Consider the following 15,152-nt stretch of genomic DNA (forward strand, 5'->3'; position numbering starts at 1 on the left):
CTAGAACTGTAACAAAACTTATGCTTTAACATTTTCTGTAGGAGAGAAATAAAGACCTTTGTGTCTAAAAACAAAAGGAAACTCTTGTCATTTTGGATTACAGAAATAATAGATAATTATTATGGCAATTTAAAAAATTTAAGCAAATATAACAAAGAAAGCCAGGACCAACCATTCTTAACATTTTGATGCATTTTCTTTTAGTTTTTTGAATATCCATGATATGAATCAACATTGACAAAGTCTGATGAGAAATTTGAGTAAATTCAATTAAGTATGTATTACAGTTCATGGTTAAGTGCTGGTTTATGTTTATAGTAGGCACTCTGAGTTAGCCGATGAAACAAGTGATTAAGAATCAAACCACCTATTTGTCAGCTTGGTATAGATACTTCACACAATCCTACTATCTGCCTACAATCTGTTTTCTAACCCTTTATCAGAGGTAGAATTCAGGTTCCAGCTCTCCCACTTCTTGACTGAGGAAGTCACTGAGCCATTTTCACAACAACAGGAAGACTACAATAATTACCACAAAGTTTTCTGGGGTCAAGTAAAATATATGATCTATACCTATATACCTATGTAATCTATAAAACAGACACAGTCATTTAACTTGAAGGAGACAAAATTACATTTATAAAAATGTTTCTAAGTCTGACTTAGTTTAAAATTCTGATTCTACCAATTTACTAGCTGTGTAACCTTGGGCAACTGCTAAACTTCCTTTCTGATCCGCAGTTTCCTTGTTTATGAATGGAGCAATAAAGCCTATATCATGAGGTAAAGCACCCAGTATGGTACCTGGCATACAGTAGACATGCAATAAACCTAGACCCATAGACTCAAGTGACTTGAGGCTATGCAGGTGACACACTTGTCAGAGCACAAGTAGAGAAACATGTAAAATTCAAGTTACTGTAATCATGTAGTAGGTAACATGTTTAGTTCAGGGTGCTAAACAATAAAACAAGGGCGTTCTCACAAGAATGAGCCCTTTATTTTTAATAATTTAAGAAAAGCTAGATGCTAATCAATCTGGAATGTTGGAGAGGGGATTCCTGTTTTTGGTTTTAGGATGAATCAACTACGGTATACAGCAGCATATTGAACACTGACTTATGTCAGGAATGTGCTAAATGATATAGTCATAAACAAAACAAAAATGTCCTTAGAGATCTTGCATTCCAACAGGTGTGACTGTAAATCCTGTTGGCTTTCCGTTCAATGTATATTCAGAATCTCAACACTTCTCACTACCTCTGTTGCTCCCTCTCTGGGCCAGGCCAGGATGATCTCTGCCTGGGTGACTGAAATTAGTCTTTATAATGGTCTCCCTGCTTCCACTCTATTTTCAATATAACAATTAAGAGTCATCCCTTTAAAATGTAAGTCAGATTATGTTTCTCTCGCGGTAAAAATTCACCAATGGATCTCCACCTCACTTAATAAAACTCAGTCTTTTTTCGTGTCCCACAGCTTGCCTCTTCCCTGTTAACTCTCTGACCTCATTCATTAGCAGCTTGCCCTCTTTTCGATATTCCTTGAACCACCACGGAGTCTTCTGCCTCAGGAACTTTGTATTCCCTGTTCCCTTTGCCTATAATGGTCTTTTCAGACATCTGTATGGCCTGACCCTTTACCTCGTTCAGGTATTTTCTCAAGTATCACTTTTCTAGTGAGGACTTAAATTCACAAGCTCCCATTGTTGTTTGTGTATGTGTGTATATATGCATTACACCCACACACCTGTACTAGATTACAATGTTTAGAAAAATACTGAGCACTATCTATTCATTCCAGAGGTTCCTTCAATTCCACTTCAGGTTTTGGTAAGCCTTTGGAAGAGAACCAATAACCATTTGTAGTTTTAACAGGGGATACTTACTTTTATTCTAGAGCATTTTTCTCTAAGGCTTTCTGTAAGGTGCTGTTGTCCATCACTTAGTAACCTTTTTTCAGGTTTTACTTGGTGGTTCTGTTGGTCCTGCTTTGGTAAAAAGAAAATAAACAGAGCTTTTGTCATGACTATATTCACATATAATGTCTAATCGCACACTTCTAAATTACATGACATTTCAATAATGGAATTAAATATTATACTTGTAACTCAAAAGCAATGTTAAAATGATCAGAAAATGAATAATAGTATCAGTAAGTTTTATAGGGAGTGACCTCAATTCACTGGGAAAAAAGTAGAAAAATCATCTAATTTTTGGAGATAGGATTTGTTTTTCATAGCTACAAATTAGGTTTTGGGGCCAGGCATGGTAGCTCATGCCTGTAATCCTAGCACTTTAGGAGGTCGAGGCAGGAGGATCACTTGAGCTCAGGAGCTCAAAACCAGCCTTGGCAACATAGTGAGACCCTGTCTCTATAAAAATAAATAAATAAATAAATAAATAAACAAACAACCAGGAAAACAAATAAATTAGATTTTAATTTCTGATTCCTACTCTTCCAAATCTCTGCATTATTCACTTGTAGTTTTAACAGTGGCACTTGCTTTTATCCTAATGCACTTTATTGCCGCCAACCAAATATACTGGCAAAACCGCCTGTACTCTCTATGGTGTTTCAAACCCTAGTCATATATTCTTCCCAGCACCTTGGAAAAGTTCATATCCTGTGTACATTTTGCATTTCTGATTAAAAAGTATAAAGTGAAACAAAAACATTTTCTCCCACTTATCTTGTTCACTACAGTACCTAGAAGAATATTTGTTGAATGAATTAAATCTCTTTATAAATTTAGTTAAGGCCCACATAAAGAAATATGAGAATAAAAAAGATTTTTACAGATTTAAATAAACTTATTTGTCTGAACTTTGTTACTTTCAAAAAGAGGATTTAATTAGATATTTTAAGATATATGATTCTGAATATCTATAAATAGTCATACCAGAGGAACTTAATTTTTATATTTATCTTGCCTTTTTTCCTTTTAACTTCACCAATAAGAGCCCAACTCTAGAACTCCAGCATGTATAGTTAGAGAAATGGGGATATAATATTTGTTCTCTTACAAATCTAATCCTTCAAATATTTCTCCATTTAGAATAATGTTATCTCTTGATTTAAAAAAACTTTAAAACGTTATATTAAGAGAAATAGTCTGCTTTAACACACTTTATAAAAATAAAGAATTAAATGTTATTTTCCGAAAATATTTTTGCTTCTTTTAAAACTGTTTTCTATTGTGTGAAAATCATAGCAACCATTTCCCACTGTCCTTTACTGTTCATAGAAATTTCCAGAGAAACAAATAAAAACATTGTAATTCTTTTCAAAAAAGCTTAATTCTTATTAATAGTTACTACACAAGGGAAGATTCTGAACTCACTCTAGCTATCATTTCCCTTAAGGTTGCTATGAATTGGTCCCTTTCCATTTTGAGAGATTCTTTTATCCTCCTCAGCTCATCTCTCTCTTTAGCTACAATTCTTATTTCTTCAAGGCTTTCATGAAGTTTCTTAGTTTCTTACTGGATAACTTTCTGGAAGTTATCCATTCTCACACTTTGCATAGATAAGTTTTGGGCCTCAAATTGCTTCTTTAACTGTTCCATTTCATTAATTTTTTTATGACTCATATTGACATCTTTCACTCTAAGCAGTTGAAGTTCTTTTTCTGAAGTTCTTGGATCTTGAGATAATTGTAAAACAAGTTAGAATGTAAGCAGTTTCTTCAAGGAAGGAAAATAGTGTCTACTTGTGTTCTATATGCACATATCTATCTACATATCTGTATCTATATCTTTTTAATTCCACAAATAATTTTGGACACAGTTACTTCCAAAAGAAGAACAAAACAACACATACCTTTTTCTGTAACTCATCTTTTGATTTATCTAAATCCTTTTGAATGTTTGAAATTTGAATTGTCTTTTCTGAAATTTTTTCTCTAAGTTTATCAACAGTTTCTTTGTGTTCTTTTGATAGCATACGAGCAGTTTTTAGTTCCTGTTGTATTTCCAGATCCTTTATTGTTAGAAGAAATCAAGAAATGTAATGATATAAAGGCACATTACCTTTATTTAATGATTGAGTTTAAACAAAATCTTAAAAACTATACACTCTCAGTTAAAAACAACCATTATACAACCTCCCAAATTAGAACAGTAAAGTAAAATTTTCTGCTGGTAGCCTCCCCCATAGCCTTCTCCTTTCACACCACTTGGACATCTTTCTAAATCAGTATCACATAAAGAATACCCCATTCTTATGCTTAGTTTTCCATTATACAGATAGTGCCTTATTGGTGGACACTTAGATTACGTCTAGCTTTTAGTCACCAGACACAATGCTGCAGTGAACACTGTATTTTTGCCCAAATATGTGAATATAATGGTAGGATAAAGAGAGAACACAACTCACTCTAGCTTTGGTTTCTTGTAGACTTTCCTTGAGTTGGTCTCTCTCCAGTTTGAGCGTCTCCTCTACTCTTCTTAGATTATCTCTTTCTTTCATTACAGATTTCATTTCTTCAAGGTTTTCATGAAGTTTCTGAGCCAGATTTAAATTCTCCATTTCTATTTTACTCAGAGTTAAGCTTTGGTCTTTTATTTGTTTCTTTAGTTGCTCCATTTCAGACACTTTTTTTTGTGTCTCACTGACATCTTTTTTTAACTTAAAAAGTTGATGTTCATTTGCCTTAATTTCTTGAATCTTAAGATAATCATAAAATAATATGTTAGGTGGCTTTTTAGGGACAGATAAATAATAATTTCTAAATTGATTAAGACAACTGTCTACCCATTTTACTCTCACTGATATCCTGCACAATTCCACATAGAATTTTACTTTCTTTTGAGGTATAACATATATAAAGCATGCTCATCTTCAATGTATAACTTAATTATTCTTGACACAGGTATAAATCTATGAAACTACAACCCAGATTAAAACAGAATATTTCTAGCACTTCATAAAGTTTCTATGTGCTCCTTCCTAGAGACAGCCACTATTCTGACCTTTATCAACCTGGTTCAGTTTTGCCTGCTTTTGAACTTATATATCACAATGTATGTATCCATTTTCCTGCTGATGGACATTTTTCAGTTTTTTGTTATTTTGAATAAGGCTGCTATAAACATTCTTGTGTCTTTTTATAGAAGTATGTACATACTCTTTTCTCTTAGGTGCATACCCAAGAAGTGGAAATGTTGGGCCTCAGGTAGGCTACGTCCAGCATTAGTAAATACTGCCAAGGTGTTTTCCAATGTGGTTGAACCACTGCATATCCCCAACAATTTTAGGCACAAACAAATCAGATATCCAATCAAACAATCCCCCCATAAAAGTACCTTTTCTTGTAATTTAGCATTTGAATTTTCTAAATCTTTTTGCATATTTGATATTTTATCTGTCTTCTCAGAAACAATTCCTCTGAGTTTGTCAATAGTTTCCTGGTGCTCTTTCAGATGCATGTGAGCAATTCTTAGCTCCTCTTGTTTTTTCATATCCTTTATCATTAGAGACATTTTAAAAACAGTGACATATCTTAATATTAGTTTTTTAAAAATAAAGTGATATATTTTCTTAGTAAAAATAGTAACTGTTACTCTATATCTTTGCTGTTGTTTTTAAGGTACAGGCTTTCTCTTCTCTGTCCTCCTCTCTTCACACTCCTGCTTTCCAGAGGCAAACACATTACACATATATTACTTTTTTTTAAGTGTTGCATAGTATTTCAACATATTGTTCATACTTACTCTTTCCTTCTGAGGAACATTTAGATTGTTTCACATTTTTAATTAAAACCACTACAATAAATAACCTGTGGTATATGTATATGTTGTGTTTGTATATACACACACACTCCTTTAACAGTATATATGCAGGCTAAAGTCCATAAGAAAAATGCTAATTGCAGACTTGAACATTTTCAAGAACAGTACCAAATTATCTGCTTAAAAGGCTGTATCATTTCATTCTTGCCAACAGTAGTACTTGGTTCAAAGAAGGGTTCATTGCTGTAAGAACACAATACATTGAATTGCTAGGGAAAGGAATGAGCTTACTTTAGCTTCTATTTTTCTAAGGCCTTCCCTAAGTTGGTCTTGCTCCATTTTAAAGATTTCCTCTACTCCTCTTAGGCCATCATTTTCCTTAGTAACGAATCTTACATCCTTAAGGTTTTCATGAAGCTTCTGAGTCAACCTTAATTTCTCCGTTTCTACACTTTCCAGAGTTACATTCCAGGCCTCTAACTGCTTCTTCAACTGACCTGTTTGATACATAGTTTCCCTAAGATCATTTTTTACTTTAAGAAGTTGAGGCTGGGCCTGGTGGCTCATGCCTGTAATCCCAGCACTTTGGGAGGACGAGGCGGGTGGATCATGAGGTTAGGAGATCGAGACCATCCTGGCCAACATGGTGAAACCCCCTCTCTACTAAAAATACAAAAATTAGCTGGGTGTGATGACATGCATCTGTAATCCTAGCTACTTGGGAGACTTGAGGCAGGAGAATCACTTGAACCCGGGAGGTGGAGATTGCAGTGAGCCAAGATCATGCCATTGCACTCCAGACGACAGAGCGATACGCTGTCTCAAAAAAAAAAAAAAAAAAGAAGTTGATGTTCTTTCTCCTGAAGTTTTTGGATCTTGAGATAATCACACAATAAGTTAGGATATCAGTAGATATAAAAAGATCAATGATAGTTTCTAAATTGAGTAGGCAAGTAAGTCTTCACTTGCCTTCAATTTTAGGGTAATTCATGTCTTGTTTCATTACACAAAAAGATTTGATTCAAACTCTCAGTAACTGAGATAACTTCAAAATAAAATACCTGTGTTTTTAAGGCATCAGTTGAGTGTTCTAAGTCCTTTTGCATATTTGATATTTCATTTGTTTTCTCTGAAACAATCTCTCTTAGTTTATCAATAGTTTCTTGGTGCTCCTTCAGATGCATGTGAACAATTTTTAGCTCCTCTTGTTTTTCTAGGTCCTTTATCAATAGAAAAATAAAAATAATACATTGAGAGTAATACCATTCACATGCTATAGAAAGGTATAGGGCAGGAGGTAAAAATCTTCCACCCTCTTCTGAGGCCTCCTAGTTCTCACCCTCTAAGCTACTTTTAGATGTCAATACATCCTAGAAACATTATTCCTGAACTTACCCTGTTCCCTAACAGGACACTTCACCCTTCAAATCAGCACTATAGCTCTACCACATTTTTTATTTGTGGCATAGAATTCCATGATGTGAATGTGCTGCACTTATTTAACCAGTCCCTTACCAATGGATGGTTAGAATTTTCCGTTTTTGTTTGTGTTATTTCATTATTGCAACTTGTTGCAAAGAATATCCTACAAATATCTTTATACAGTTGTGCAAATGTGTGGAGGATAGTTACAACTGGACTTGTGGATCGACGAATAAACCTTTTGAAAAATTTGGAAGGTATTACCAAATATACCCTCACCAACTTTCCTCAATATTGGACAATTTTATTTTTTTATTTTTTATTTTATTTTTTGAGATGGGGTCTTGCTCTGTCGCCCAGGCTGGAGTGCAGTGGCGCGATCTTGGGTCACTGCAACCTCCGCCTCCTGGGTTCACGCCATTCTCCTGCCTCAGCCTCCCGAGTAGCTGGGACTACAGGTGCCCGCCACCACGCCTGGCTAATTTTTTATATTTTTAGTAGAGATGGGGTTTCACCGTGTTAGCCAGGATAGTCTCAATCTCCTGACCTCATGATCCGCCCGCCTCGGCCTCCCAAAGTGCTGGGATTACAGGCTTGAGCCACCATGCCCGGCCTGGACCAATTTTATACTCCCACCAACCCTATGGCAGATTTTTCTCTTAGGACTCAATGTCATAGTTACTAGAGGTGTAGAGAGATGGTAACTTACTCTAGTTATAGTTTCTCTCAGGTTTTCCTTGAGCTGGTCTCTTTCTACTTTGAGAGTCTCTTCCACACTCCTAAGGTCATCTCTTTCTTTTGTTACAGATCTCATTTCTTCAAGGTTTTCATGTAGTATCTGAGTCAACCTTATATTCTCTGTTTCTATGTTTTCCAGGTTTAACTTCTGGGCCTCAAATTGCTTCTTCAAGTGTTCTATTTCACACATTTTTTCCTGAGTCTCATTGACAGCTGTCATCTTAAGAAACTGATATTCTTTTTCTTGAGATTCTTTCATCTGAGAAAATGATAAAGTAAGTTACAACATAGGCAGAATTTTTTTAGGAAAAGGAAGAATTGTTCCTAAAATAAGGCAATCATTTTTACATTGTAATCTAATGTATGTACTGCTTTCTTTCATAAGGGATATGAGTAACAATAATTAGATGTCATTTTCCAATTTAACAAAACAAGTCCCACTTGTTCCTGTAATTCACCATCAGAATTTCCTAAATCCCAATGAATATTTGCTACTTGAGCTGTCTTCTCTGAAATATTCTGTCTACTAACAGTTTATTGGTACTAAGTTGAATATAAACAGTTTCTGATTCCTCTTTTATTTCCAGTCCCTTTATGATTAGAGGAAAATTAATAAAACTTAACATGAACACCGTCATTATCACCTTAACACTATTTCTGTATCCAAAAAAAATAAGATGGGAACTTACTTTAGCTACAATTTCTTTAGTGTTTTCTTTCAGTTGGTCTCTCTCTATCTGAAGGGCCTCCTGTACTCTTTTCATTTCCTCTTTTTCCTTAATCATAATTTGTATTTCTTCTTGACTTTCTTGAAGTCTGTTAGTCAACTCGAGCATCTTACTTTCTATACTTTGTAGTGTTGAATCCTTGGCTTTGCGATGCTCCTTGAATTGTTTCAGTTCATTCACTTTTTCCTGAATCTCACTAATTTGTTTTATATTAAGTTGTTCCTCTTTCTCATAAATCTCTTGGATCTTAAACATAATTATAAAATAAGTTAATAGTCATAAAAATATGTAAACACACACACACACAACTTAAGGGGAAAAGGTTGCTTTCCAAAACAATTAAGCATGCTAAACAGTAGTCTTCATAATCCAGTTAGCTATTCCACCCTCACCCATTTCCTCCCACTGTCTCTTCATCCCCAATTTACCTTGTTGTGTAATTTATCATTGATTGCTTCTAATTGTTTTTGAATGGTTGATATTTCAGTTTCCTTCTCTGAAAGATTCACTCTTAACTCATCAATAGTTTCCTCTTGTTCTTTCAGGCAACAATGAACAACTTTAAGCTCCTCTTCAGTTTCCAGGTGCTTTATTATTAGAGGAAATTCCAATAAATTTATAGAAACATTATAACTATTATGCTGTAATTAACTCCCCTTTCCAAATATTTAGGGTTTATAAAAATATTTGGTTACAAAATATTTTTTAAAAACATAGTGAAAAGATGAAACCTACTTTAGCTACAATTTCTTTTATGTTTTCTTTGAGCTGGTCACTTTCAGATTGAAGAACTTCTTGCAGCCTCTGTAGGTCATCTTTCTCCTTAGCTACAGATTTCATTTCATCATGACTTTCTTGAAGTCTTTTGGACAATCTGAGCATTTCTATTTCTATCCTTAGTAGTGCTGAATCTTTGGGTTTGAATTGCTCCATCTCACTCACGATTTTGGTAGTCTCATTGTCTTTTTCTTTCATATTTAAGGACTGTTCTTGTTTGCTTTGAGACTCCTGGATCTTAAGAGAATCATAAAACAGTACAGTTGATATCCAGAGATACTGTGTTTTAGGGGAAAATAAATCAGGATGCTTTCTAAAACAATTAAGGCAGGATTCAATGCCTCATTTAGAGCGCAATCTCTCCATTCTCCACTCTTCCATTATTCAGGCATTTAGCGCTTTTTAAAAATTGAGGTCTCACTGTGTTGTCAGCATCTTATTCGAGGCTGGAGACAAAACGATGAGACTTACAGGATCTCTCTCTTTTTGAGACTTATACTTTAAGGACAAAGATAGATATGATGTTGAATCTTACCAAACAGAGATGCTGGCTTCTCCTAGGGCCCAAGTGTCAAATATAATCTATTGTGAATGATAGGAAGGGCTTCCTAGAGGAGAAAGCTTTAACTGAGATCTGAAGGATGAGAGCATTAGTTAGGCAAAAAGGAGTACGGAAGTACTGCAGGTAGAGAGACCTGAGAATCTGAAAGCCATAGCTGAGGAAGAGAGTTGCTGGAGAACAAAGAATAGGAAGAAGAGTGAATTGAAATAAGACCGGCAAGATCTGCACCTAGTGCCTCATAGGCCACTTAAAGGATCCTGGTCTTTATTTAAAAAGTAGCAATAAGATACTAAAAGAATCTAAGAAAGGATCACTTAGGCTTAGTATAGAAACTGGGTTAGAGAAGTGTAAGAATGAGTGTGGGAAGACCAGTTAGGAGGCTACTGCAGATAGCCAGGGAAAGAAATGATGTTGACTTGGATTAGGGTGGTGGCAGTGTGGAGAGAAAAGCAGGATGATTTAAAAAATACACACTCAAATCATTAAGATTTGGTGACTGGATTATAGAATAAGCAGAGAGGAAGGCATATTAGTAGGGATAGCTCCCAGATTTCTTACGAAAACAATGAGAAAGCACAGTAGTACTTTATGAAACATTAAAGGAACAGGTTTAAAGAAGAAAATAAAACAATCTCATATTTGGTTTCACCCTTTCTTGTAATGTAGAATTATTTTTTCTAAATTATTTTTTGAATATTTAAGAAAACAGTTCTTTTCTCTGAAACATCTTCTCTCAGTTTCAATAACTTCTTGGTATTCAAGAGCAATTTTTAATTGTTCTGTTTCTAGTCATTTCATGATTAAGAGACATTAAAAAATTGGTAACATAATTATAATACAAACACTATAACACAAACACAAGCCTTGATCCTTATAAGACATTTATTAAAATGGGAGGAAAATATGAAACTTACTTTAGCCAAAGTTTCTCTAATGTGTTCTTTCAGCTGGTCATGTTTAACTTCAAGGGCTTCTTTTATCGTTTTAAGGTTGTCTCTTTCCTTGGTTAGAGATTTTATCTCTTCCTGACTTTCTTGAAATTTTTCATTCAACCTGAGCCTTTCCATTTCTATTCTTGCCAGTGTTGTTGGGTCCTTGGTTGTGGACTGTTCTGTTAATAACTGCAGTTCATTCATTGTTTCCTGAGTCTCACTGACTTCTTTCACATTAGGAAGTAACTCTTGTTCCTCATGAAGCACTGGGATCTTAGGACATTCATAAAATACCAAGGTTACTATCTGGAGATTATTATCATAATTTTTTTTTTTTTTGAGATGGCATCTCACTCTGTTGCCCAGGTGGGAGTGCAGTGGCGCGATCTCAGCTTACTGCAACCTCTGCCTCCTGGGTTCAAGAGATTCTCCTGTCTCAGTCTCCTGAGTAGCTGGGATTACAGGTGTGTGCTACCATGCCTGGCTAATTTTTGTATTTTTAGTAGAGACGGGGTTTCACCATGTTGGCCAGGCTGGTCTCAAACTCCTGACCTCAGGTGATCTGCCTGCCTTGGCCTCCCAAAGTGCTGGGATTACAGGTGTGAGCCACCGCATCCCGCTGGCTATTATCATAAATTTTTAAAGGGAAAAAATCAGGATACTTTTCACAGCAAGGAAGGTCATCTTGAACCCTTAGGCCTACCTTGGATCACAAACTCCTCGTTATTCATTTTCCCTCAATTCCTGCTAAAGCTATTTGTGACTTTTCTGGGTCATATTCCGTAATACTTTTCTTTCTTTCTAGCTTAGACCCAAAGTGAACCAATTATACTTTACTAGCAGTCTGTTTCATACTTCTTATTTCTCCACTAGTTTCCAAATGCTATAAGAGAAAAACCATAGTTGAGCAAACTATATCCCAATAAATGTATGATCTCCATTTTCAGATGGGCTCCAATGCCATGTCTCAATTTTTCTATGTGTATAGATTGATTTCTCTTTCCATGATAAATTAGTGGTACCATATAATTTTGCATATTTCTGCATTTACCATATTGGAATTAAGAGATTTTCTTTCTAGTTTATCATGGGGGGAAAGAACAATGTCTTATTTATATCTACAGTCTCAATGTCTGGCATGGAGTAGGCTTTTAATATAGGTTGGCCCAGTTATCCCAATGTTTCACTTTCTCCATAGCATTTACCACTATTTAATGTTTTCTTGTTCATTTGATTGCTTATTTATCAGCTGCTTTCTTTCACTACAAATGGATCAGAGGGATTTTAGGGGTTTTGTCCACCTTGCTCTCATTGTATTTCTGTAACCTAGGAGTGTGCCTGACACATTAGACACTCAACAAATACTTACCCAGTCAATTAACGAACCACATCCTAGCTACTTCTTACTGCTTATCTTTCCTTCAAAGGAGAAAGGAGGAAGAAGTGACAAAAGATGAAAGGAATAAAAGACATACCTCTTCTTGTAATTTGGTATGGGATTTTTCTAAGTCCTGAGTATTTATTATTTGAGCTGTCTTCTCAGATACGCTTCTTCTTAGTTCATCAATAGTTTCTTGGTGTTCTTTTAGGTGAATATGAGCAATTTTTAGTTCTTCTTTTGTTTGTAGGCCCTTGGTGAGTGAAATTTAAAGAATATTGTAACATTCTTCCAACATTGCTCCCCTCTTTCCAAGTGGCTCAGATTTTAAAAGAAACAATAGATGAAGGAAAAGGATATAACTTACTGTAGCTTCAATTTCTCTTATATATCCTCTAAGTTGGTCTCTCTCTGTTTCAAATGACTCCTGTAATTCCTTTAGAACTTTTCTTTCTTTGGTTATAGATTTCATTTCCTCATAATTTTCATTAAGTTTCTGAGCCAAATCAAGCCTCTCTGTTTCCATATGTTCCAATGTCAATTCTTTGTTCTTTAATTCATTCTTTAAATTCTCCATTTCATTAATCTTTTTCTGCATCTCACTCATCTCTTCTTGTACATTAAGAAGTTGTTGCTGTTTTTCTTGGAGTTGCTGGCTCTTAAAATGCACAATTTTTATAATTACCATTTTACTTATATTCTCAAAATTCTTGCATAAAATCATTAACAGCCCTGCCTCCTATCAGCATATAAATAGGTAAGTAGCATTAAAAGTAAACGAAACTCACGAGCATAAATGTCTGTAGTGGGTTGAATATTGTCCTACCCAAAATTCATGTCTCCCAGGAACCTCAGAATGTGAACTTATTTGGAAATAGTCTTTGCAGATGTAATTGGATTAGGATTGAGACATGATCCTACTGGAGTAGGTCTTCATTCCAATGAGTGTATTTATAAGAGACATAAAAGCACATAGAGAGGCACAGAGAAGGAGGTCATGTGAAGCAGTTACAAGCCAAGGAATGCGAAGGGTAGCTGGGAGACACTGGAAGCTAGGAAGAAGCAAGGAATGATTCTTCTTTAGAGCCTTCAGAGGGAGTATGGTATTACTGACACTTAAATTTGGACTTCTAGGACTCAGAACTGTGACAGAATATGTCTCTATTGTAAGCCATCAAGTTTACAGCAATTTGCTATGGCAGCCCTAGGAAACTGATACAGGCTGATTAAGGAGACAAAATAAACTGATTAATGAGATAAGGGGAAGATGAGATAAAGTAAAAAAGCAAAGAGAATAATTATTAAATATACAAATACAGCAACCAAATAACTATAATTCCTCATCCTCTTAAAAACTTTTGGAGAATTTATTTTCACTTCCAATAAGATGCTTATGGGTGGCTCCCCCAAATCCTGAGACATTAACCTTCACAGGCTGTTGATTTTACCTTTTTTATAGGAGTATGAAATAGACGTAAGGTTTTAGTAAACTCAATCAGGTGAGATAGTGAAAGGGATCAGAATTAAAAGAAAACATGTATCAAGAAAAAAACAGGCTGGGCATGATGGCTCACACCTGTAATCCTAGCACTTTGGGAGGCTGAGGCAGGAAGACTGCTTGAGCCCAGGAGTTAGAGACCAGCCTGGGCAACATAGTGAGACCTCATTTCTACCAAAAATACAACAATTAGCTGGGTGTTGTGGCACAGCTAATTCAGTCTCAGCTACTTGGGAGGCTGAAGTGGGAGGACTGCCTGGACCCAGGGGGGTTGAGGCTACAGTGAGCTGTGATCATGCCACCGCACTCCGGCCTGGGTGACAGAGTGAGACCCTGTCTCAAAAAAAAAAAAAAAAAAAAAAAAAAAAAGAAAGAAAAAAGAAAAAATATTCCACAGAATAACAGAACCATACTATATTATCTATTATGCAAGTGGCACTGCCCTTAGCTTATACAGAAAGATCTCTATGGGTGCATTTTAGAATCTCTTGGGAACTACAGCTGTTACAGGGGTCTTAGCTCTTACATAAATATCCCAATAACACCTAACTTCTATATAAAAAATGATTCAGGAAACTGCAAACATCTAAGAGATGGTAATAGTGATAAATCTTACATTTCAAAATGACTAATGCATCTCTGCAAGGAAAGAATCTTTATTTTGTTGACTAATATATCTCAAGTGCCCAGAACAGTGCCTGGCCCATGACAGTGTTCAATAAATATTTGATGAATGAATACCTCACATGATTGGTTTAAATGATACAAAGCCCTGTCTCACCTAAAGACTCTGGAGTAATATAATCCTCACAAGGTATGTTAGTTTAGATCTCAGTGTAAGTTGAAACTGTCCAAAATACTAGCATTGAAATATGTTCATTTGGGAGGTATGTGTTATTTCTGGATTTAGGTCTACAGAAATAAAAATTACCAAAAAAATGTTTAGTTAAGGAAAAATGGCCAGGTAAATAACTTTAAAAATTCACCTTTTCCTTTAGTTTTTCTTCAACTTCTGCGAGTCTGTCACAGGTCCTAGAAAGCTCTTCTTCTTTCTTTATGGTATGGTTTTTTTCTTGTGCAACTATCTCTTGTTGCTTTTTAAGTTCATCTCCAAGAAGTCTTAATTCTTCCTGGTTTTCAATGGTCTAGAAAGAAAAAAAAAGTTGAGATTAAAGTAAATATTAGCTAACATTTATAAAATCAGGTAAAACATCAGCATTTCTCTCGGTCTGCAAATGAAGAAATCAGGGAAAACTATATAGGAAAAGACAAATTTCAAAAAAGAAAGTCCTTAATTTAATAATATAAGATGCCAAGAATCTGCTTTTTATACGGTTTCTTTACTGCTCAATTTACATTCCTACCATGAGAATTAGAATTGGATTT

The 15,152-nt window shown here is 35.2% G+C and overlaps 1 protein-coding gene across 1 annotated transcript in view; it reads right to left on the minus strand.

Moving 5' to 3' along the window:
* CENPE (centromere protein E) overlaps nucleotides 1–15,152 on the minus strand; it is a 90,550-nt gene that overhangs the window by 30,396 nt on the left and 45,002 nt on the right. The window contains exons 25-37 of the mRNA XM_030818458.1: nucleotides 14,753–14,911; nucleotides 12,636–12,926; nucleotides 12,366–12,521; nucleotides 10,873–11,163; nucleotides 9,355–9,633; nucleotides 9,048–9,206; nucleotides 8,581–8,865; nucleotides 7,863–8,150; nucleotides 6,793–6,951; nucleotides 5,306–5,464; nucleotides 4,377–4,667; nucleotides 3,822–3,980; nucleotides 1,889–1,990 (exon numbers count right to left, since the gene is read on the minus strand). Of these exons, the coding sequence (XP_030674318.1) occupies nucleotides 1,889–1,990; nucleotides 3,822–3,980; nucleotides 4,377–4,667; nucleotides 5,306–5,464; nucleotides 6,793–6,951; nucleotides 7,863–8,150; nucleotides 8,581–8,865; nucleotides 9,048–9,206; nucleotides 9,355–9,633; nucleotides 10,873–11,163; nucleotides 12,366–12,521; nucleotides 12,636–12,926; nucleotides 14,753–14,911 (2,778 nt within the window). The remainder of the gene's footprint in view (nucleotides 1–1,888; nucleotides 1,991–3,821; nucleotides 3,981–4,376; nucleotides 4,668–5,305; nucleotides 5,465–6,792; nucleotides 6,952–7,862; nucleotides 8,151–8,580; nucleotides 8,866–9,047; nucleotides 9,207–9,354; nucleotides 9,634–10,872; nucleotides 11,164–12,365; nucleotides 12,522–12,635; nucleotides 12,927–14,752; nucleotides 14,912–15,152) is intronic.

The sequence above is a fragment of the Nomascus leucogenys genome, chromosome 9 (assembly GCF_006542625.1).
Source record: "Nomascus leucogenys isolate Asia chromosome 9, Asia_NLE_v1, whole genome shotgun sequence".
Taxonomy (NCBI): Eukaryota; Metazoa; Chordata; class Mammalia; order Primates; family Hylobatidae; genus Nomascus; species Nomascus leucogenys.